At 45.5% G+C, this 23,501-nt stretch overlaps 8 protein-coding genes across 8 annotated transcripts; 4 read left to right on the top strand and 4 right to left on the bottom strand.

Moving 5' to 3' along the window:
* Positions 1-1,043: 1,043 nt before the first annotated feature.
* On the top strand, positions 1,044-1,960 carry hat1 (histone acetyltransferase 1; the record flags this gene model as incomplete). The annotated part of the gene is made up of 4 exons (XM_009546359.1): positions 1,044-1,271; positions 1,329-1,418; positions 1,477-1,711; positions 1,767-1,960. The coding sequence occupies 4 exons, from the start codon at positions 1,044-1,046 to the stop codon at positions 1,958-1,960; spliced, it is 747 nt and encodes a 248-aa protein (XP_009544654.1).
* A 68-nt stretch (positions 1,961-2,028) lies between these two features.
* Positions 2,029-3,834, top strand: HETIRDRAFT_458501 (uncharacterized protein; the record flags this gene model as incomplete). The annotated part of the gene is made up of 1 exon (XM_009546856.1): positions 2,029-3,834. The coding sequence occupies one exon, from the start codon at positions 2,029-2,031 to the stop codon at positions 3,553-3,555; it is 1,527 nt and encodes a 508-aa protein (XP_009545151.1). The 3' UTR covers positions 3,556-3,834.
* Positions 3,835-4,237: 403 nt separating this feature from the next.
* On the bottom strand, positions 4,238-4,549 carry cpm116 (cytochrome P450 monooxygenase 116; the record flags this gene model as incomplete). The annotated part of the gene is made up of 2 exons (XM_009546857.1): positions 4,238-4,428; positions 4,492-4,549. The coding sequence occupies 2 exons, from the start codon at positions 4,547-4,549 to the stop codon at positions 4,238-4,240; spliced, it is 249 nt and encodes an 82-aa protein (XP_009545152.1).
* A 7,316-nt stretch (positions 4,550-11,865) lies between these two features.
* Positions 11,866-13,374, bottom strand: RNase_H_3 (ribonuclease H; the record flags this gene model as incomplete). Its single annotated transcript, XM_009546858.1, has 1 exon — positions 11,866-13,374. One exon carries the CDS (start codon positions 13,372-13,374, stop codon positions 11,866-11,868), a length of 1,509 nt encoding a protein of 502 aa, XP_009545153.1.
* Positions 13,375-13,402: 28 nt separating this feature from the next.
* On the top strand, positions 13,403-13,779 carry HETIRDRAFT_163255 (uncharacterized protein; the record flags this gene model as incomplete). The annotated part of the gene is made up of 3 exons (XM_009546859.1): positions 13,403-13,466; positions 13,606-13,635; positions 13,703-13,779. 3 exons carry the CDS (start codon positions 13,403-13,405, stop codon positions 13,777-13,779), a joined length of 171 nt encoding a protein of 56 aa, XP_009545154.1.
* A 780-nt stretch (positions 13,780-14,559) lies between these two features.
* HETIRDRAFT_426345 (uncharacterized protein) lies at positions 14,560-16,025 on the bottom strand (the record flags this gene model as incomplete). Its single annotated transcript, XM_009546860.1, has 2 exons — positions 14,560-15,189; positions 15,324-16,025. The coding sequence occupies 2 exons, from the start codon at positions 16,023-16,025 to the stop codon at positions 14,560-14,562; spliced, it is 1,332 nt and encodes a 443-aa protein (XP_009545155.1).
* A 2,974-nt stretch (positions 16,026-18,999) lies between these two features.
* On the bottom strand, positions 19,000-19,632 carry HETIRDRAFT_119555 (uncharacterized protein; the record flags this gene model as incomplete). Its single annotated transcript, XM_009546861.1, has 2 exons — positions 19,000-19,385; positions 19,488-19,632. The coding sequence occupies 2 exons, from the start codon at positions 19,630-19,632 to the stop codon at positions 19,000-19,002; spliced, it is 531 nt and encodes a 176-aa protein (XP_009545156.1).
* A 1,711-nt stretch (positions 19,633-21,343) lies between these two features.
* On the top strand, positions 21,344-23,063 carry HETIRDRAFT_450577 (uncharacterized protein; the record flags this gene model as incomplete). The annotated part of the gene is made up of 4 exons (XM_009546862.1): positions 21,344-21,463; positions 21,514-22,284; positions 22,341-22,662; positions 22,714-23,063. The coding sequence occupies 4 exons, from the start codon at positions 21,344-21,346 to the stop codon at positions 23,061-23,063; spliced, it is 1,563 nt and encodes a 520-aa protein (XP_009545157.1).
* Between the last annotated feature and the right edge of the window lie 438 nt (positions 23,064-23,501).

Here is a 23,501-nt window from a genome sequence, read left to right on the forward strand (position 1 = left end):
ACAAGTGTTATACACCTATCCTTGGCAATGCAGCGAATGCAAGACCTGCGAGATATGCGAAGAGAAGAGCGGCGACGTGAGTATACCTCATTCTATACATTACCGCCATACTAAGCCCATATCCTAGGATCGACTGTTGCTGTGCGACTCTTGCGATAGAGGTCCGTCCGTTCTTTGAGTCACACACATCTTACCTTCCTTATTCGTAGCATAGGCTGGCACATGGACTGTTTGCAGCCACCACTAGAGGAGTCACCACCTGGGAAGTGGTATTGTCCAGCTTGCACGCAAACACCGTCAGGAATCTGTGCGCCTCCGGAAGAAGAACAACTTGCCATGGAACAAGCACCACCGGAACCTGAACTTGAACACAAACCTGAACTCGAATCCCAACAAACTGAGCCATCTGACGGAGAGTCCTCTGTCACATCTACATCTCGCTCCGAACCTCAGTCTACAATCCACAAATCTCGCAGTAAAAAGAAGGCAAAAATCAAAGCAGGACTAATGACTGAGCAAGAGTCCGATGTCGATGTCGAAAATGAGACACCTGTCGCCCCCTCGCGTCCGCGTCGGAAATCCACTTACTCATCCCGTGCTAACAGGGATCGAGAAATTGAAAGTCTCGGTTCACCTTCGACTGTGAAACGGCCCCGTCTCAAGATCACACTGCCACAACCGCCACACTTATCGGTGAAACTACGTCTTTCTCAGCTTCCCAGTGCCAAAGGCAAGGCGAAGGAAGAGAGCAGCGACGAAGAACCGCAGAAAGGAATGTTTGATGACTATTTGAACCCTGTGCAGAGAGACACGACGAAGACCATTATAACTGTAAGAGACAAGCTCAGGTTCGAAAGCAGCAGGAAGTCCGCGGAGGTAATATGCATCCGCACCTTCACCATAACTGTCGTGCTTACAGCGTTTTCTTACAGGAGAAACTCACCCCGGCGCTACCCAAGCTAGTTGCCATTCCTGAGACGCCAGTAGCAGGTCCCTCTTCACGCCCTCTCCGTTCCATGGCTCTGTCCCTCCAATCCTTTGCGATGACACCCGCACGCTCCACTTCTCCCTCTCCCTCTACACCTGGGCCTTTGCTATCCAAGCCTCCCAGCCTCCGAATCCGGACTATTCGTTTCGGGCTCTTTGACATACAAACATGGTTTGATGCGCCCTTCCCCGAGGAGTATGCCAATATACCCGAGGGCCGGCTCTGGATCTGCGAATTTTGTTTGAAGTACATGAAGAGCCGTTTCGGGGCAGCTCGGCATCGAGTCAGTACTATTCCTCATTATAATAGTGAAGAACGCAAAAGATAAACCTCTGTTTAGATGAAGTGTAAATCTCGACATCCCCCAGGGGACGAAATCTATCGCGACGGGACTGTATCCATATTCGAAGTGGATGGTCGGCGAAATAAAGTTTGTTTTCTACCATCCCTCGAACCCGACCCTCACGCTCATTGTATTGCTTGCGCAGATTTATTGTCAAAATCTTTGTCTGCTCTCTAAAATGTTTCTTGACCATAAATCTCTTTTCTATGACGTCGAACCTTTCCTTTTCTACGTGATGACTGAGGTGGACGAATTTGGGTGTCACTTCATCGGATATTTCAGCAAGGAGAAACGGTGCCCGAAGAACTACAATCTGAGCTGCATAATGACGTTACCCGTACGGCAGAGGCAAGGGTGGGGAAACTTGCTCATCGATTTCAGTGAGTACCTAGTTGACCTTACGTAGATCAAATGGCTGATTCGAGCTTCGGTAAGGCTACCTCTTGTCCAAGAAGGAGCGTCGATGCGGAACGCCAGAGAAGCCACTGTCGGGGCTAGGGGCGTTAGGATATAAAAATTACTGGAAGTTGGCTGTTTTCCGTTACCTTGACTCAGCGCCAGATAGAGTCCGTTTGGAGGGTATGCTCTATGCACGAGAGTCGCGTATTCACTCAGCTTATTCAAATTAACTTTAGACATCAGCCGCGCCACCTGTATGACTGTGGAAGATGTTTGTGCCACACTGGAAGAACACAACATGCTTTCAAACGGGTCCAGCTTTGCTCCGCCCAAGCCATTACCAGGGCAATCCATCAAGTTCCCGAAAGGTCGCAAAAACGGCGTGGCACGCAGGAATCTTGCGCGTACACATACGCAGGAAGAGGACTTGGGTCGAGGCCCCTTCACCCCTCCTTCCCACTACGATATTCATTGGAGCCGGATGGATGTCAGTGCGTATCTGGCTCAGTGGAAAGCAAAGGGGTATCTGGAGTTGAGGCCGGAGAAGCTAAGGTGGCAACCCTTCTTGTTGTCACGATTCAAAAAGATCGATCAGCCTGATGAGGGTGGTTTGGCCGACGTGGAAAACACTCCTGCCTTGGCTACTGCTACCGCAAACGATCCTCTCCCAGTGGACGAGGCTACACAGGTGTCGGCATCGGCTGAACCTGAAGAAGATGCATTGCCCGCATCGCCGGCTGCGACGCGACGCTCTTCACGCTCGTCTATCAAACAACCAACTCGTTCACCCGAAGTTGTTCCCCTCCGTCGCTTACGCAGCCAAGGACACCTCGATGCGGACGTCTCGCCCATCTACGAACGCACGAATGGCACGCCACGATTGCGTTCGAGCGTGAGCCCGTCAAAACCTCCTACCGTACGCACGCGCTCGTCGAGCAATCGTCCTATTGTTTCTTCAACTGCCACGCCATTCATATCGACACGTGCACAAGCGAAGAAGGATAGCTTTGACCAGGATGCGGCATTAGCCGCGCAACTCGCCATGGAGGAAAGTCTTCCCATACGGATATTGAGATCGAGGTCAGGAACGGCCCAGGTGCTGCGCTCTACGTCGGTGAGCAGCAGGATCCCAACGCGGAAAAGAAAGCGGATCGACTCTTCTCCAGAGATGGATGATGATGTTGACATTTTACCGTCCCTCAATCATGCCACGCCTGACAATACGCCCCAACAGCCAGGGCTGAACGGGACCGGGTCGACTGCCGAGGACGACTCGCCCATCTCATGCTCGAGCGTTATTGCCGATGTCGACGTTCACGTGCATCAGTCAGATCAGGGCCTTCCTCCAGCGGACCCCCAATCTGCTCCCGTGTTGGATTCTCCAATGGAAGACATGAAGTCGGACCCAGACTCTGGGACGCCATTCACAGTCACTGGTGCCAGTCGGCAGAGTGCCCCGAGCGACGACACGGTCTTCGTTGTTGAGGTCGTGGGGAGCGCGAAGGAGGACATCCTCGTTGTGGACATGCAGGTGGACGCAGACGCTGATGCTGATGCTGACGCAGATGCGGACCCAGACCCAGACCCAGACGTGGACGTAATTATCAAATTAGACACGACCTTGGACAACAAACTGAATGGTGACGTCGCGGGTGTTGATCCGCATCCTTCCAGTCCACAAGTTGTCTACGCCGCTGCAGTAGTAGGTTTGGAACCTTCTAAGGGTGCTGCCATGGATGTGGGTGGGGATCTCGATGCGGAAGCTGACGCTGAGGGGGAAGATGATGATATGGACGCTGAGGGTGAACCGGATGATGGGCTATAGGTGCATGTATACATATCACTCATCCCGTATGGTAGTACTCTTTATACCGCTTGTTTGGTGTAACTTTTAGAATTGCCTTGTGTATCCGTTTGTTTTGCTGTCACTATCACTTACACAGCTATGCTTTGCATTAATCTGGTTCAGGCATGTGTTGCTTTTACCTATCCCAACCGCAGTCGGCGTCTTTGACCTCGGTCGATCGGAAAATGGTGGTCAAATTTACAACTTTCTGTATACTCCACTTACATGACATAAAGCAATTCACATTATTCAAGTTACAAGCTTCTGTCGTGGCGTTTCACATACTGCACAACTGAAACATTAGTTTGGCTCATGCGATATATATTGAAGCAAGTCAACACGCAAGCATTTGTGATCAAGGGTGAAACAATGGTGAGCCTTACATATAATGCTATCGTTATCGCTTCCTGAACATCAGTTTGCCCTTGCTAGGAACGCAAGCATTCCCAATATAACACGGCGAAGGCATCTGACCGCCTTCGAACCGACCATCATAATTCAGCACGACTTCTGCAAGCATAGTCTTGAGCTCGTGGACAGCGAAAAATCGCCCAGGACTGTTGAAAAACTACTCAGCCTCACCGCACCGCCAGCAGTGAAACACGTACCATGCATGCCGGCCATGCCCAAAGTCCAAGAAATCAGTACTAGTAGGAACCATCTAGTGTCTAGATTCTGACTCATTATCTTCAGTGCGGTCCAAAAATCGAAGAGGGTTGAACAGGGCAGCATCAGCATAGTTCTCCTCATCATAGTGTGCGGGGCGCATAGCAACCGACCACGTCGCTCCTAGAGGTACTGACAAGCCGTTCGAGAACGTGAAGGGCTTAAGGACGAGACGTGGCATGTTTACTGAATAATATATTGTAGAGACCGTTAGATAGGTAATCAGGTAAGAAGGGGGAGGGGTCGTACAAATTCCTAGTCCTTCAAAACACTGTGCCTCGCGGAAGAAACTATCAAGCTTGCGCATCTTTATGAGGGACCAACCCGGACAAAAATCAAAACTTTTACCTCAACATCACCTATCTTTCAACAAATCTTAGCAATTCCTGCTAATTGGCAGGAATTGTTGGCAATCCCCGGCTTTTGTTAGCAATTTGTAACAATGCCCAAATATGATTGTTGCAAATTGCTGCAATTTGTCAGAAAAAGCAAACCTTGATGATAAGCCCTTATAATGTATCATAAAGCTTTAATGTCACAGGACTTTATAATGCATTATGAGAAATGAGTCAGGGCATTGTGATAGATTATGATGCCATCACAATGAGAATTGCAATTGATTATTATTCCTAGTTTTGACTTAGTAATGGCCTCCGGGCTAATTTCTACATGATAAATTGAGTTATCGAAATTATAACGCCAAACTTAACATCTTATGATACCAAGACTTGGCATTATAATGCCCAACTATTTTTTCTGACATTGGGTGCAATACATCTAGCCATCACTTTGACAATTCTTTTCTACTAGACTCACTAATTTTTAGCCCATTAAAAACTCTGCCCAAATACTTAACAATTGTCAACATTTGCCAGCAATCTTTAAGTCTACAGCCTAGCTTAGGACCCAATAATATCTAACAATTGCTAACAATTAGCTAGGGTTATAAGTAGTGTAGCATAGTATTGTTAGGACCATGTTCTAATATGTGCTTTACACATGACCTAGGAGAATAGTCAAGTGATATGCTCATAACTTAAACACAGACTGTGACTTGTGTTTGATTACTATTGACATAGTGACACATAAATACTTATAATACTTATCTATTCACATACTTTGGCATGAATATTTATTGATGACAATTGAGATTAGTTTCTGATTCTTAATAATGCAAACAGAACATTTGATTATAATTACTATAAATAGACAGATTGCAGATCAATGACTTATAGATCATAATTAGCTTTAGTATTATGAACTGCTTATCTAATAACTCCAAGAATAAGAGGTTTTTCCCTAGGTCACATGATAAGGGAGAGTAGGACAATGATCTCAGCTATATAATGATATAGGAGCAAATAATAGAGAGAGTATAGTTGGAAAACTATACTACCTAACAGATTCCTTGTATAGGAAGATAAAAGGGTATGAGGACTACAGTAGGGAGACTATGGTAGAATAAAGAGAATAGACTAAAGATCCTCAGCCTGGTCTGTGGGCCTTTTATACTGCTTTAGAAAAATGTAAGAATGCCATATGTATTCTCTAGGTATTTTGCTAAGTTACTGTTTCTTCTCAGCTACTACTTTTGTGCTTTACTATTCATCTCCTTTCTACTAAGATAATAATGGCTTATGTTTCTCTGTAAGTATGTGTATATAAGCCCACTATTAGCCATCTATATCTTTATTCTGTGATACTTGACTAGTGATAATGATATTTACTAGAAGTCAATAATCAAGGATATTACCTTATACTATAATGTACACTTTATGATTGGAGCCACCTAGTAGTTGTGATGATTGTTATTGGAATAGATGGTCAAAAACCTCTAATAAACTAGATTATAACATTTAGTATCTTAATACCTATTAGGTAGATTAGCCTTTAGAAGCACAGACCAGATCCAGGTCCAGCCCTAAATAGCTTGTATATATTAATAGCCAAGATGAGCTCCCAAGAAGCTCAGCTTGTTTACTTTGTATATACTTAATCTCTATACTATATCTAGCATCTGACTATCTTCCTAGCTTACACATTATGAACTCTGTTAGATCTGAGAAATTATACCTAGTCTAATAAAGCACTAGATTTATCTCACCACTCATATTACTCTCTTGTCTTTATGATATATAAAGGACTCATAGCATATAAAGTCCTTAGTTAGATCCCTCCTCAAGTTATCTGTTGGATAGGAGAAGACAATCATGTGCCCAAAGAATATTGTGATATTCTCAATGATTACCTTCAACATCTCTTCAAAGACAAAGCTAACAGTAACTTAGAATTCTTGGAAGGGAATTAGGTATGCAGAATATATGAGGTCTCAGCTTAAAAAGAAGTGGTGGGTTTTATACTTCTTCTAGTCTAGCAGACTGGTTTTTATTGATGCCATCTAACACTTCTCACCATTGGCCTATTTACTTTCTCAACTCACTTTTCCAAGGTAATTTCTCACCAATTCATAGGCCTTATGTTTTATCTTTGTGCAAGCTCACATAAGTAAGCAAGCATTATACTCAACCATGCCTATGTCCTTATATGACCACATCTTGTCAAGATTCTCAACTTATCAACCAAACAACTGAAGCTAGCTTAGAGACATGATTGGGTAAGCAAAAAGAAGGGACAAGTCTATAGTAATTAATGATATCTAGCATAGGGTTCTAGTATCCTGATAGGACAATAAACAGGATTCTAAAATAAAAATAAAATAAAACCTAGAACTCCTCTTATATACCCAAAAATAATCCATTGTCTTTATCTATTGGGCCCTTATTGAGATTGGGCAGGATCAAAAGGCAACTATGGTTGTGGATAATTGTGGATAATTATTGGCAATTGACATATCTTGCTAATGGTGCCTGATTAATGACAATTGCTAACAATTGCTGATAAGAGATTACCTGCCAATTATAGACAATTGCCAATAATTTTTTATAATTGCTGGCAATTATAGTATTTATATAAGGTTTGCCAGCAATTGATACAAAATAAATTGATTGTTTGGTTATAATAACAGCTAATGAGAGTTGGTAAGAGTTAGTGTTCTCTTCAATATTGAAGCTTTAAGCTTTAAGAGTTCTTCAAGTCCTCAGATAACAGGTCCAAAAAGGGTAGATTTTCCCAAGCAACTCTTTTCCTTCTAAAAAGATCTAGCCCATCAATTTATCATTGACTATTAACTAGTCTACTAAAGAAACTAGGAACAAATAGGGCATATATCTTGGGCATTAGAAAAACTTGATAATTACTGAATTAACTTACTGTCCTTAACTACCCATTTTAAGACAAATTAAGAGCAAAATCTTAACTAAAATAGAGATCTTAAGCATTTTATTGCTCTTAATTTATCTTGAAATGGCCAAAAAAGGACCCTAAGCTTATTAAGTAATAATTGAGTTTTTCTGATTGGTTGTTTCTATAATTCAATTGTAACTTATCTCAAAACTTCCCTAATTTCCCTAACAATTAGGATTGGCAAGCTATGCCTAAGGACAGAGATTTTGGTGATACCAAAAATACCTATATAATTATTGTATGTGAACATGAATTCTAACTCCTTTTATTAAAATGATTGTGCCACCAGGTACTGCAAAAAAAAACTTTAATATATGCTTGGTAGTTATCTATACCAAATACATAGTGTCTGCTTTTATAAAAGAGTTGAGAACATAAGTACACCACAAGCACCTCACTATTACATGGCCCCTAATCTGAATGAGTCACAATTGTAACCCACTCTTCATAAGCTATGCTTATAACTATACCACATATAGTGCTACTATTACCTATTCAAGCCCTATACCTTTCTGATCTATCAACAAGCACTCATCTCTATATTAACAACTAATACTTACCACCTATTTACTCATCTATATAACTGCACTAGAATATAGTGCATATATATCCCTCATGTATAAATAACTACCTCATAGTGATAGTACAGAATATTCTACACTTCTTTTCTTTCCTCTTATCTTCTGTTTCATATTTCTAATACACTATGTTTGGACCTGTCTCTTGACATATGACAAGTGCTTAGCTTCTCATAAAGTAGAATATCATTCTCCACTGCTCCCACAATACTATGTAGTATAATATAGGAAGCAGTACCAAAGGTAATTGTCAACCAAAACCTTTTATTGGGGACTAGATCTTATGTTAAAGGGTCAGCATTCTTGGACCCTTCAACTCTGGTACCACTATTATTCCAGCTCTGTTGGTCCATCTATATTGTGGTAAACATGACTTCAAGAATTGCAATATAGTTTCTGGAGAGCAAGATGTATAAACTATTATTAAAGTTGGCATCATATAGAGTGAATATAAGTTGGACAATGTTCATAATAATACTGTGGAGGGAATTATAGGCATGAAATCAGTCTAATAAGAAAATGCAATTAAGGTACAAGAAACAACTAACAGAAATATAGAATTTCCAAGAGCAATTAGAAGGAAGGAGCAGATGCATGCTAAAAGATTTTCTAATAAAAACCAATGAGCATATACTAGGTGATTTAATAAAAATAAGGATCATAAAGATACAGCTTTTCCCTATGCCCTGTTTCTTAGTAGCCCCTTGAAACTAGTGTAGCTTATATATAAACCAAAATAAGACATAGCTATACTATTAATTTGGTAAGAACAAGTCAATTTCTTTATAAGAAGAAATGAAGATATCAATTATCCACCATCTTTAACACATACTTGCTGATCAAGCAGGGATTGCATTTCCACATCAATAAAGCCATGAACATCATATTCCATTACAGATCAGTCAGATATGCAAGTAAATTGATGTACAAGATAATGATGATAAGTCAACCATATTTGAGGTAGACTAGAGTAGCCATGATCACAATATACATGTAGTGGGGCATAGTTTGTTACCAAAAGAGGGCAAGTAGATATATAAGAAGGATCAAGTTAACAAAGAGGGCAAAGAAGAATGAAAAGGTTATGATAACAATGAAGTTGTTTTGAGAAGCCACTTTGTCAGGGTAAAGAATGGTCCCTATTTTATTAACAACAACTAGGACTGCCAAGTAGATTCCACTGATACATGCAGTGAGATTAAGTGCAAAAACTAGATGATGCTGGCTCTTATGTGTAAAGAAGAATAAGAGAACCAATATGACCAGGGCTAGAACAGATTCTAAGGGTAGAAGTAGGCAAATAAAACAAAGTGTAGAGCATACACTAGTGTTTTGATCCTAATTAAGGGAGGCCAAAGCAGGAAATGCAGATGTTGACTTGGCTGTTGAGATGAATCTCAAAAACTCTGGACACAGCTTAAGTATAAGACATCTGCTACTCAGAAATCACAAAACTTTCTAGCAAGAAAGTCTAGGTCTTCTCTTCCCCTCAAAAGTCTGATTTGATGATGATTCACAGCAAGATAATGGTACAGCATCTAATAGTTTGGATAATTGTCAGCCTTATAGACCCCAAAACTATATGCAGAGCTTATACCAGGCTGGCCCCACATCTTTGTATTATGATAGATTATAATACAAACACTCTACATATGTCCCTATTCTAAAAGTTGTGGATCATATAGTCTAGATATTTGATGTTGACATTTTAATAACTCATGCATCAAAAGATGGCCCATGGAATTATCAGTAATAAAATGGCAAGAACAAAATAACACACACTCTAGTCATTGTTCTTTTTTTACTAAATCTACCAGGTGTATATGGGTTTTATTGTGGTAAGTGATAAGGCCAATCAAAGATACCTATTAATCTACTCACCTTCATGTGTTGAAGAAACAAAGACTTTAATCTTCATTCTAGATAAGACAAAAGGATGTCTGTAGTATTGAAAAGAGTATGATGTCAATTGTGCCCAAAAGTGGGCTCATTTTCATAAGCATCATAAATACATAATCCTTTGGAAGGGTATGCCTAATAAGTGTTGGAGGTAAGGCAAGTTATGAAGAGATCATGGATAAGAAGGCAGCTTGTATTGCACTAACTGTGTAGACTCTGAGAATAGTGATAATGCCAGTGTTTAGTGTTTGAAGATCCAGCATCATTTTACTTGTATAGAATATCCTCAAAAAGACTAATGGATAATATTGGCAAAGTCGATACACACCAGCACTGGCTCCAGATGCCTGATATTTGAGAGGCATATAATTGATAAATATATACAACCATAGTATAATAAGTTCTTACCAGCAATACCTAGGTAGAAATTTGTTACCTAAGAGATCTAGTAATAAGAGGGCTCATTCATAAAATCAGGCAGGCCTTTTAAAGCTCCTATGAAGGTTTCCCCAAAAATTAGCATATTTGAGGGCTGATTTTGGTCAAATTCTTCTCTGAATTTAGCATATTTCTAGGTCAAAATCATACCATATTTCCTGGTAGTTAGCATTTTTGAGGGCAGTTTGGGTCTGGTTAGGGAAACATTGGGATTTCTATAGTATTTACCAATTTAAAAATTTTGGTCAGCTTGTCATAGAATATTCAAGAATCCCTTTTGTCTCTAATTGTATGCTTTTTTAGACATCTATATAATAGAAGCTCTCAACTTTTCTTCTATAAGCCTAGATCAGCATGTGTAATAATTCCAAAACATACAAATCATTTTCCAAGACCCAAGCAAAGGCTTTGCAAATACTTTATAACCTTGTATTATAAATTACTTATTCAATAACCCCAAGAGTAGGAGGTTCTTCCCTAGGTCACATAACAAGGAAGATAAGAATAATGGTCTTAACTATATGACTGTATAAGAGAAGATATTATTTGCAGAGAATACTAGAAGACAACAGTACTTGAACTGAATAGTATGGAAAATGCCCAAGAACAAAAGTTCTACTATTAGATGATAGTAGAGAATAAAGAGAATAGACTAAAGATCCTTAGCCTATTCTATGGGCTTTTTTTTTTTGACAAGCAATGTATTTGCGTAGCTACTAACAATTGGTTCAGCGCTACGTAAATTGCTATAGCGAAATTACCCCGCTTTAGGTCATTTTGGTCGAGGAAGAAAAAATGCCTTTACACATGCCCTGTGCCGGGCAGTGTGGGGCTCGGGACCCCAGATAGGCCCTTTTCCAGGCTTCATGGCAGTCCAATACCCACTAAAACCTCAGGTTCGTCCAACCATTCTACTTGTTCTTGAGTGTTCTTGGTGATCAATGGGTTCCAGGTTGTGTAGACTTTTTTTTGTTTTAGGCCTTCAGTCTAGCTTAGTTGCTGTCACTCTGTCCGTGCTAAGATGATGGTTGATTTCGGAGAGCCATCTTTTTTGTATTGAGGCCGGGGAGTGTTGTTTGTCTTGTATCGCCCTCTCATAGCGCAGTACCCATATGAGATGGGCCGTTTCAGATAGTAGTATTCTCAGTAGTCGTGCTTTGCCTTTGAGTTTCCTTCTGGTATGTTTGTCGCATTCATTCTCTGTTTCTGGTGGTTTTCCTCTGATCAGTCCGCACCCTAGGATTGTCCCTAGTTGTATTTCAGGCCAGTCGCTGGCATTATGCAGCTATAGTCTCGCTGCGAAGCTCCATAATGTTGTTCTGGCTTCATCTGGGCATTCTAGTAGAATGTGATTCAGGTTTTCATTTGGATAGTCACATTTGGTGCATCTTGCTCGGTGTTCGTATTATGGTATGTGGTCCCAATATTGTCCTATGTGATGTGTGTCATGTAGGGCCTTAAAGATAAATTGTCGTATGGTGAGGCTAATATCTTTGCTTTGGCAGCTATGCCAAATAGATTGGTCTGCTTCCAAGTTGCCGTTTATCCGTTCAATTGCGTACTGGGTTATGTCTAGCCGCATCATTGTTGTCTTTTGGTCAGTGTGTTTCTTGTGCTTTTCCTTCAGAACTCCTTGGTAGGCCATTGTTTGTGTTATCGTTGCAAGCTTAGCTCCTTGTAGGTCAAATTCAGGGGGGACTGTTAGGTCTATTTCATTGTAGTTTTGTTTTGTTGCTCCTTTCCTGGCTAGAGCATCTGCTCTTTTGTTCCCCATATCTCCGCTGTGTCCTTTAATCCAGACAAAGGATGTTGTAGCCAATTGTAGCTGCAACTGGTACGCTGTTGCTTTAAATAGTTCTTTGTAGTGCATGCCTAACCATCCACGGTCTTCCCAATCTTTCAAGTGCTTTGTCAGCCCGTCTATTACAAACCTGGAGTCCGTTTGGATCTGTACCAGTGCATAATTTGGTGCGTCTATCAGTGTCGCAAGTACTGCAACCAGTTCCCCTGACTGATTCGAGTGGGACATGTTGGCAATTTTTATGGCTTGGTTCTTGGGGTGTCCTTCAGATATCCAGATACCTGCCCCACTTTGGGCGTTGGCTTTGCCATTGATTATGCATGAGCCATCAGTGAAGGCTGTTATGGCTTCCTCATCTACTGAGATGCCTCTTCGGGTGTTGACTAGTCTATGTGCCGGGTTAGGTGATATTTTTGTCGGGTCAGTGAAGATTCTGAAGCCATCCACCAACTCTGTTTGCAGGGTTACTGAGGGGTCAAATAAGATCTCTCCCTTTTTTTGTGCTCGGTTTGTATTATTCTTCTCTGTCCTTTGGTGCGTGAGCGTTAGGCCATCGTCTACTGGGGTGATTTTTGGATCAAATTTAGGGTGCAGCCCCTTTAGGATTTTGTGTGCCATTCTGCTGCATTTGTTTGGGTTTGGGCAGCCTCTTCTCTTGTCGTCTTTGCATGGGTTGCATGCACAAGTACTTCTTGGATGGTGTCTCCTTTCACTATAGGTAGGGTTTTCCGTTCGCCTTGCCAACTTGACCATGTCAACTATGGTTGGTATGGCGTGATTTTCCAGCAAGCATTTGTTTTTTTGTTTCTTGTAGTGATTGGGGGTCAATCCAAGATGGTGCCACACTGGCATTTGGCTTTTCAGTTCCTTGGAGAGTTTTAGAGCCGCAAAATTTATGTGGTATTTCTTTGCTGTTTGTAGCATGCGTAGTAAGTATTTAGGGAGGTTGTGTGCCCTTGGGCCTTGTGTTGGCACATCCCACATTTGTAAAAAGGTATTCACTTGTTCCATGCTTGTAACTTCTGGTAGTATTATTTGGTTAATTAATGCATTAGCTATGAAGGCCCATGTCGGTCTTCTCTCTATGAGGTCTAGGTATGCTTTTAGCCACATAATTTGTATTGCCTCATTGCGTGCTGGGATGTCCAGGAGGTCAATCCCTCCTTCTTCTTTAGGTCTTGATAGAATGTCCAGGTTTATTCTTGGTACGCTTCCATCCCATATGAAGTCTTGTATCATACTAACAAGGGCTTTTTCTATCCTGTTTGGCATTCCCTGAGCCTTGGATAGGTACTGTGTGAAGCCCCCTACTATCATCTGTACAATTAGTTTTTTGCCGTCTAGTGTTGGGTGGCCAAGTTTCCATCTCTCAAGGTTTGTTCTAATTTTATCTAGTACTGGCTCCTATGGCGTCATGTCATTTATTTTGTTTCCTATCCAGGCTCCCAGCGACCGGATCGCGCGGCCATTGTTGGCTATTCTTATGTCTTGGTTGAGGGGGTTATTGTCCTCGTGTAGTTTTCTAGAGCTGATGACTCTGTTTCTATGTTCTTCTGATCCTATGGGTATGACTTCCGTTTTTGTTATGTTGAACTTTGCTCCTGACACAAGGCACCAGCAGTCCAGGATATTTGACAAGTCTTTGTATTGGTCATTCTTAGCTAGGTATATTGTTTTGGTGTCCGCAAAGAGGTTGATGAGAACATTTTCAGGTATGTTAGGTATTTGGAAGCCTTTTAGTTTCTCCGAGTTTCTAACCATGCACACTAGCGGCTCTATCGCTAGGTCGAAGGTAAAGGCTGACACAGGATCACCCTGTCTTGTACCTCTTCATATATCCATGGGTTGGCTTAGTACACCATTAATCATGATTCTGGTTTTGGCTCCTGTGTAGAGTGATCTCAGGGTTTGTATGAACCGGGTAGGAAGCCGGAAAGCTTTGAGGGTTTCCCACAGGTATTCATGCTCGATCTTATCGTATGCTTTTTCTTGATCTAGGGCTATTATTGCTCCGTTCTCTTCTGTTGCCTCGGCGTAGTCTATCATTGATTGGGAGAGCCTGGTCTGGTCAAATATCGATCTTCCTGTTATGAACCCTGCCTGATTTTTGTGTATTAGGAATGGGATGACCATCGCTAGTTGCATCGCTAGTACTCTCGTGAGTAGTTTATAGTCCGAGTTTAGGAGAGTGATTGGCCTGTAGTTTTCAATGGTGCTGCGTTCATGCTTTTTGTATATTGGACACATCCATCCTAAGGTGAAGTTAGAGTTTGTATCGACTCCCTTCTCTTGTATATCTCAGTATACAATGGTGAGTGTTTGCACTATATTAAACGAGGGCACTTCTTTGTTCTTATTCTGTGTTGCCTTGTGCCTTATTGCCAACGCTTTCCAGAGTTCATAGGGTATTCTGTCCATCCCTGCTACGCTCCCAGTCTTTGCTGCTTGTATTGCTCTCTCTACCTCCTGTTTGGACACGAGGTTGTTCAAAGGGGAGTTTTCAGCATTTTGGAGTTTTTGTGTTTCTGGTATCTCCCGAAGTACGTCCTGGCATATCCTGTCATTATCAGTTTGCATTTGCTGGCTTGTTTGGGGGTTGTTTTGTATCTTGTTGTGGTAATTCCTTACTATGTCCACCATTTCAATGCTGTTGGATGTGTACTTGGGTGGTGATGAGTTTGGTATGTGCAGTCTTTGAATGATTTCCCTCGGCTTCTTGGCGCTGTTGATTTTGGACCAATACTTGCTTATAGTTTCGCCTTTGTACGACCATTGCGCTTGTGCTTTACTTCGCGCATTGGACCGTCTCTTCTTTTCAAGGTAGTCAAGTTCACTATGTAGTATGGCTTCATTCATGCGGGCGCCCAGGTTTGTGTCTATATTTGATTCATTTGCCGCTGTTGCTAGATCTTTTTTCAGGCTATTTATCTTGTGAGTTTGTGTTTTAGCTCTATCCCTTTTTTAATGGCTGTGTTTAGTAGCTCAGCGTCATTTATCATGTATAGTGGCCAGGTCCATCGCCCTTGTCCTATTTGTGGTGCATCCCTTGGGGCATATCTCACTGAGACCATATCGTGGTCAGTTGGGACGTTGGTTAGTCCGGATGACCATTGGAAAAGGTAGGTTTGGTGTGAAGTCTCAGCATATATCCTGTCGAGTCGCGACATGGTTTCTGTGTGGGACCTGAAAGTGAATTGCCTAGTAGTGGGAAAGGTATGTTGCCATTCATCTTGGAGATTCAGAGCAGACCTCAGTTTTCTTAGGGCTGTTGTTGCCTCTTCGCTGTCCGGTCTCGCTGGGGCCCGGTCAATTGGGTCTTCTACTAGGTTGAAGTCCCCCAGCATTATGTCTGGTCTTGCATTTGTGTTCAATATTTGCGTGCGGATAGTGTCCCAGAAGAGCGGATGTGACTCATAGTCATTAGGTGCGTATATGTTTAGCAAGGTGACTTTACTAGTCTGATGCCACATTAGGGTTATTAGTAGTGCCTGACCTGGTACAATTGTCGTCATTTCTATGTTCTGTGTGTTTGTTATTTCTCTGTTTAATACGAATGCGACTCCTCCCATGTTTGTCCCCATGCTAGAGTTTAACACTAATATTTGTCGGCCATGTAGTTTGTGGATTTCATCGAGATGCTTATCCATCAGATGAGTTTCTTGTAGCGCAAGGACCCCTATTCTGTTTTTCTTCATCAGGTTACTAATTTCTGCCCACTTGGATATGGGGCTAGGGCCAAGGGTTGTTGCCGCTTGTCCTTTCATGTTTAAAGTTACAATTGTGATATTTGCTTTCATGTTTCTCTGAATTCTCTGCCTGGATCGGTTGTGTCCTAGTGTGGTGCTATTTATCGTCAGTAATGTTTGTGTCTGTCCTGCCATTGGTGTGGCTCCGCCACCGTTCTCCTCGCGCACATCATCTGTGGGATCCACGGCAGTTGGTGGTGTTCCCCTTCCGTGCCCGAGGAAGCTCAAACCATTGCCATATGAAACTCCCGTTATAGGTTGTGTATTATTATTTGAGGATGCAGTCACGTTTATACCCCACTTACAACTTTTTCGTGGGTTCGTCTGGTAGTCCGACCAGCTCGGTTGGACCTGTCAGTACTCCCTCCCAGTGTCGGGCTCGGACGGCTTACTGGGTGGGTGTGAAAGACTTCAGGCTCTCGCCGCGGCTCGTCCGGACCTAAATAGGTCACCACCTAGGTCTTATCTAGTTACAAGGGTGGGTGCTAACTTTCCTGTCCCGCTGCTGCGGTCAGTATATTTGGGAAAGCACTTTGGGTTTGTATTATCATCATCACCCTGTACTCCAATAAGCGTGCCTTTCGGCTGATGTGTCATGCTATGGCCCGCCATTCCGAGATTGGTGCCCGTCACTCTGATTTCTCTTGGATGCCATGCTGTGGTATCAGTTCACAGATTCGTATTTCAGCAGTTTAAGGTAGCAGGTTAAATATGAGTGGGGGTGTGTTGTGGGTGGGGTTAGCTTTTTAAGAAACAATATGTATGTAGCGTCCGTGTGTGCGCCCTTCCGTGTTTATACTCCTCTGCCCCTTCCTGGCACGATAAATCTCTTATTGAAGTATGTTCCTCCTGGTACATGCTACGTTGAGGAGTGGGCATCGGGTCGGTGTTTGGGTCCCTTCCATCCCAGGAGGTTCGGGAATGGGCATAGTCCTCTTGGATGGTCCACCGCGTGGCAGATGTTGCAGTGTAGCGCTTTAAGTATTGTGCCGGTTCCATTTATGTGGGAGGTGTAAGAGATCTTGCTTAGAATTTCCCATATTTTGTACCAGTAGGTGTCTTCTTGGAGGACGGTGCTGTCGGCGAAGATAGTGAATCTGGTCATAAGGACTCCCCCGGACGCTCTGGTGTCAACGTTGATGAGCATGGGTATGCTCTAGGCACCAATACCCCACTTTTCGCAGCTTTTCAGTATTCTTTGACCGTTCGGCATACTTAGGACCGACCGATCCCGATCCGTTCTGCGATCTCAGCCATTTGTCAGGTGCCGACTTTGCATTTAGACCTCCGCACAGTCGTTCGGAGCTGTTCATAGTCATCCTATCCATCTATCATCACTCTCAGCAGTAGGGGCTTCCCACAGACTGTCGCGGCCGATCGCCGATCGGTTCGGTACACTTCACATGGTCGGCACATTCGGTCGGCTTCGGTGTCCCGAATCGGAGGCGGCCGAACACTTTGTTGACTCAGAACGGATCTGTCTTTCTATCTCTTATCATCCTTATGCCTTCTGTTGACCTATCCTTTGTTATCTTCAGAGCTCCCAAGTTTCTAAATGGTTTACCCATGTGGCATGTGGTTCTTATCTCCAGGTCCATGTAGACTCACCTTGGCAATCTCTCCACTTATTTAGACTTTAGAGTTATTGCTTCTTATCTTATATTGTTTGCAACATCACTCCCTTATCTTCTTTACCTTTGATCACTCTTGGCACGCATTTCCGATTGCTCTATGCCTCTGCCGATCTCCTTATCTTGTACCTGTTCGGACTTACTATAAAAGGGCACCTATGGCTTTGCAATACATCAGCTTTGGCTCCCCCCTTGTTCCGATTCCATTTGTGCGCTTGTGTCCATGAGACTTTGAGCCATTGCCTTCCAATCCTTGTTCGCATTTTGCCCTTTTGTTTGTGTTGTTGCGTTCGATCACAGCCCTCCGCCAGAGCCCTCATCGTCTTGCTCTCTCCCTCTCATCTAGTTTGTCATCCTCTGCTAGTGTCCAGTGTGGCCTTGCACCCATTCCCTTCTCTTTGCGTCCCAATCTAATCCCGATCAAACATCGACCAACCGACCAACCGACCTACTGACCAACCGACCTACCGACCAACCGACCTACCGACCAACCGACCTACCGACCGACTGACCAACCGACCAACCGACCAACCGACTGACCAACCTACCAACCAACCAACCGACCAACCGACTTACCGACCTACCGACTTACTGACCTACCAACCGACCTACCGACTGACCGACTGACTGACCGACCTACCGACTGACTGACCGACCTACCGACTGACTGACCAACTGAATACTTCGATTTTGGAGTTGTTTGTTCACTACACTCCGAACACTTTTAGTATGCTCCCTTGTTGGTTGTTGCACAGCTTATAGTTCCTTGCACACTAGAACTAGCTCCTGCCTACCTGCGCTTGTAGGGGTGTTTCTTGGGTGTGTTTCGCACTCAGAGGCATCACTAGCGTATCAACGTGTTTGACTATTAGTGAGTCAATGAACTCGCTCGCATCTTCCTCCGAGATGGGGCTGGTTGTTTCAGTGGAGGTGTCAATGACTCTCGCTATCTGATTGAGCGTGGTTTCTCTCATCCAGTGGTCGTGTACAATTTCTCGGACTATGTCTGTGTCCATGGTCGTGAACTCTCCCAGGGCGAAGAGGTGGAGCGGGATGGTGGGGGTCCAGAGGGATTGCGTAAAAGGTGAGCTTCTCAGTCACCCAGATCTTGTGTTCAATCATTGTTGTAACTGCTTCCGGGGTGAGCTTGTAGACTAAGAACGTGTTTGGCAAGTCGTAGGTCGAGATTACTTTGTAAGACTTTACCAGCACTACGACGCTCAGTGTGTTTACTCCTGTAGCCTCTCTGACCGTGTTCTGAATGAGTTCTGCTGTGGCACTGTGGTTGGAGGGATTCCGCGCATCGTTTTCGAAGGGGATGCCAGAAACCTTGGGGTCCAGTTACGCTCCCATTCTGTGACTTAGTTAGGGTCAATGTTGTCGATGTGTGCCATAGGGTGGGAGTAATGGATAGGGGGGAAGGGACCTGTGGTGAAAATGGCGCCATGGGCAGGCCTTGGGCCATTAGGGGATGCAATCGTGGGGGCGTGGGTGGATGCTGCTGCTATTTGTGAAAGGAGCCTCGAGCCTGTTGGGGTCTTGGGCACTGTTTGCGCTCGGGAGGTGATCTTCAGTTTGGCGTGTGGGATCTCCGGTTGTGCCACTGTTTCGGTCATCTGGACATCTGCTTTCATGTGAGGAGAGGTCGTGTTAGGCTTGTCCCGGTTGTGAGGATGAGCAGCTAGGTCACGGCGTAGTTTTTTGATGTATGCTATGGCATCAGCCGGCCACTGCCCTATGTCTACCGCTTTCCATGGTTCAGAGTCTCTAGGGTCAAGGAGAGTATCGCTTTGCTCAGCGTTGGTTGGGGCGTGAATTAACCTCTATGTCAATATTTGTTGGCTCTTACTTCCGTTGGCTTTATCCCCCAGTTTCTGCTTGTTAATAAGTCTCGCTGTCTTGGTAGAGGCAGCGGGTCTGGCAAGGACTGACTTCCGTACTGCTGTTACCAATTTTTCGGGAGTTTCTCTGATCGTCTGGGCTTCTTCGGACATCCTTCGGGCTATTGGGGGATTCTGGTGTGTTACTCGAGCTTTTCTGCGTTTTAAGGATGGGTTCTTGTCAGCGCTGTTACGCTAGAGGTGGCTCTAAGTGCCGAGCACAACACTAAAACAACCTCTAAGGCAGGGGTGCTGGAGCTAGTATCTGATACACAAGGAATTGTAAGTGATGACTTTAGAAATTGAAGGCGTACTGAGAAGCAATCGGGGAGTGTGAGATTATAGCGCCCGAACGGTTTCGGGACTGCGCCGAACACCGACCGAACGTTCGGTCGGTCGTGTCGGCGATGCGGTCGGTAATGAGAAGGTAGTGTCGCGACCGACAACTACGTGCTTCAAGAGCCACACGGGACTCTGACAATATACGAGGGAGGACGGGGGGGTACGAGCGAAGAGACGAGTACGAACGCGAATGAGGCCGAACGACGAGGATGACAAGTTTTTCGGAAGTCGACGAAGACGATTTCGATGGTTGAGACGAGTGCGAATGAGCTCTGAACTGTGGGGTGCGAAAGCTGGTTTATTCCAGAGTTGTATGTAGGTTTTTATAGTAAACAGAGCCCCTAAGTAAAATATTAAACAAGAAATGAGAGTAGATGTCGAATGGGCGCCAAGCCCCAGCGATCAGAGAAGATAAGAAGGTAGGTGAGATGTCCATATGGGTTCCGAAGGTGATAAGGTAAAAGGTAATCAGTGATGTCGAAATCCCGAACGTTCGGGATCCGTCGCCCGAGCGTAGGTAGCAGGAACAGGCGTTGGAGAGCCAATGAAAAATAAAGAAGAGGTATCGTACGACCAGGGTGGCCAAGCAATGGTGCAAGATCGCGTTTGACCGACCATGCGGAAGTCGGGAAGATAAACGATAAGGACCGACCGACTCACGGAGGACATCGGCCGATACGGAATACTGGCTCCGATCTCGTAAACACTTATCGTAACACTCCTATGCGGTCATGGTAAGTACGTGAAGTGTGGGCGAACTGACCCAAGTGCTGCCGAACGTCCTTCGGTGGCTTGTCGTCGGTCGGGTAGGGACCGACCGTGTTCGGTAATAGTCGGCGTCTTCGGTACTTGTCGAGCGCTGTTCGGTATCTCCCCAAAGCTTCACGAATACCTCCCTCGGACCCTAGCGCGGGTGCATGCTCATCATCTCCTCCCTACTGAAATCCTGACTGTCCTCAGTCAGTGGTCGTCGGCTATGAGTCGGAGCGGGAAAAAAATGGTGTAGAAAATGTGGTGGCGTGGATGTGGGAAAGAGTTGGTAACAAGCGATAGCGTGGAAAGAATAGCTGTGGCGTGGAAAATGGAGCGGTGTGGCAAGTTTCGTGGGAAAAAGATCAGCTATGAGCGGTGGCGTGGAAAGGAGTGGGTGCGTGGGAGGGATGTGGCACAGGTGAATAATCGGCAAAGAGATGTCGTAGAAAGAACCGGGTCGGCGCGCAAGAGAGACCGGGGCTGAGTCGGCAAAGTCCTGTGGCGTGGCAACTGATTAGGTGAGGAAGTGGCTAAAGCCTAGCGTGTCCCAACTAGACGGTGGCGTGAGAGCGTGTCGGCAAGGCGCGGTGGCGCGTATCGCAATTACTGCCGCGCGCAGTGGCTCGTGGCTTTGTCAGGTGACCACAGTCACGTGCCGATCGTTGATTCTCCAGCGACCAAGTCCCTCATCGCCGCTTGCCTACCGCTCAATTCCTTCGTCTCTTCCGACATGTCAGCCCTCCTCTCCGCCCTGAAGACGAAACTCGGAGAGTATATGCTCTCCCTTCCGGATGGTGCCGCCGAATACGAGGACTACGAGGCCTGGGCGCGAGGTTTCGCCAAGCGAGTGGTAAGTCGGCTCTTTTCTCTTGTCCCTGCTGCTCGCTGACGTCTTTTCAGGCTGTTTTAGATCGCTCAGCGCGTGGGCAAGACCTTCCCGAACTCGCCGACTGGATCGCCGAGGCCGAGCATGGCCTCGACCACATGGCCACCGATGACTGGCTGGCCTGGGGAACGCGTATCCTACCGCAACGGGCGGCGCACTTTGCGACGCAGCAACAGCGACAAGCGGCCGAAGCACAGACCCTGGAGGAGGAATCGGCACGGGTCGCCATTGCCGAACGCGAGGCTGAGGAGGCTGAGGCAGCGCGGGCTGCTGCTGCCTTGCGTATCGCCGAAGATGATCGTCAGCGGCGCCGGGAGGCCTTGGTGGAGGCCATGTTCGATGGATCGATGGATCCGGAAGAAGGGGACCGTCAAATGGCCGCCCTAGAAGCAGAGTCCGTCCTACCCTTCCCCCTTTTTCTTCGCTCTCCCTCTCCTTCCGCTCCCGTCGTGTCCTCTTCCCATCCCGCTCCTTCCGTCGCCGACTCGCTTTCTCGTCCCGGGTCTCCAATCGCCGATCCTGAACTCGCCTCCGCGACCGCCGCTATGAACCGAATGAGCGTGGATCTGGTCGCGTCCACCGCCCCGACCGATGCGAAGGGCAAGAAATCGGCCGCTGCTGTTATCGTCGAGTTCGCGCGCCAACAGACGCCGACTGCTGGGCGGGTTGTGCTTCCTCTAGGTCCTGGCACAGGCCGAATGTCGACGGTTCGTCCCCCGGTGGAACGGAACGGCGCTGGTAAGGTTCTTGAGGATCCTCCTGGACTACTTCCTGGTGATGTCTTGGTACGTCCCCTCCCTCTTGCCGCCTCGTCCTGATACTGATCTTCTTTCGTTTCTAGGCTGACTATGCCTGTCATCGCTGCGCCGACAACTTCACCACCAGGGCGTTCCGTTGCTACCTGAGGCCCGGCCAAGTATCGTGTATCAAATGCGCCGGGGAGCGGAAGGGTTGCAGTTTCCAGCCTGGGTGGACATCAAAAGACAAGGGAAAGGGGGCGTCGAAGGGGAAGGGGAAGTCTACCGGGAAGGCGAAGTCGGCTAGTAAGGCGAAGTCGATCGAAAAGTCGGTGGAGGAGGGGCCATCCCGCCCAACAAAGAGACGTAGGGTGGAGGTGCTTGTTCCCGAACGGTCGGTCGGGGACAGCATCGCGCAAAACAAAGGTAAGTTGTCGTTCGGTAAAGTTTTGGAGGGGCTCATCGCGATTTGTACAGCCGCTCGGACCAGGAAGCCGGTGAAGCGCCTGCCGGTGACCACCCAGGCTGTCCCTTCCTCTTCTCATCCTCCTCGCTCCCGTCCGTCCGTCATTCCCTCCCTTTCCAACTCTTCCCGTCTGTTGCCGACCGTTGCGCAAGGCATCGCTTCTGAGATTCGGTACCGGATTGCCGTTGCCGAGGGTTCGCGTGCCTTTCTGGCGCGTTCGATCGCGATGTGGCAGGCCGAGCTAGAGTCCCTCGAAGCGCGTTCGGGTCCTGCGACTTCGGACATGGTGATGGTCGAGGATTCGTCGCAGTCGGAAGGTTCGGCGATGTCCGAGTCGGGGGATTTTGTACCCAGCGAATGAATTCAGGCCCTTGTACAGTAGTTAGAATGTAAATAAAAGAAAAAAAAACTGTCCTGGATGAAATGTGACGTTCGGCGAAGACTAGAGGTGTCGTCTCGGGAAATCGGTCGGCGAAATGACTGTGTGTGAATGTACTTGTAAGCGAAGCGTTCGGCAGAAATGAAGACAATAAACTGGAATCTTAGGGGAAGCCTCAGTATGTCATCACAGGCATAAAACCCTATGGTTTTGCGCAAATCGGAAGAAGTCTTCAATGCGGCTTGGTACTTGAAGGAGTGATGGGGAAAATGAGTGCCGACTATTCGGTCGGCGATCGGTCGGCAGCAAAAGTACTAAGAGATGTGGAAATGCTTGGGTGTCAGTCCATGTCTGTGACGAATAGGTGAAATAAGGAATGGGTATATCTGTGCATCCTCCTCCCTACTGAAATCATGACTG

Source organism: Heterobasidion irregulare (assembly GCF_000320585.1).
Source record: "Heterobasidion irregulare TC 32-1 unplaced genomic scaffold scaffold_04, whole genome shotgun sequence".
Taxonomy (NCBI): domain Eukaryota; kingdom Fungi; phylum Basidiomycota; class Agaricomycetes; order Russulales; family Bondarzewiaceae; genus Heterobasidion; species Heterobasidion irregulare.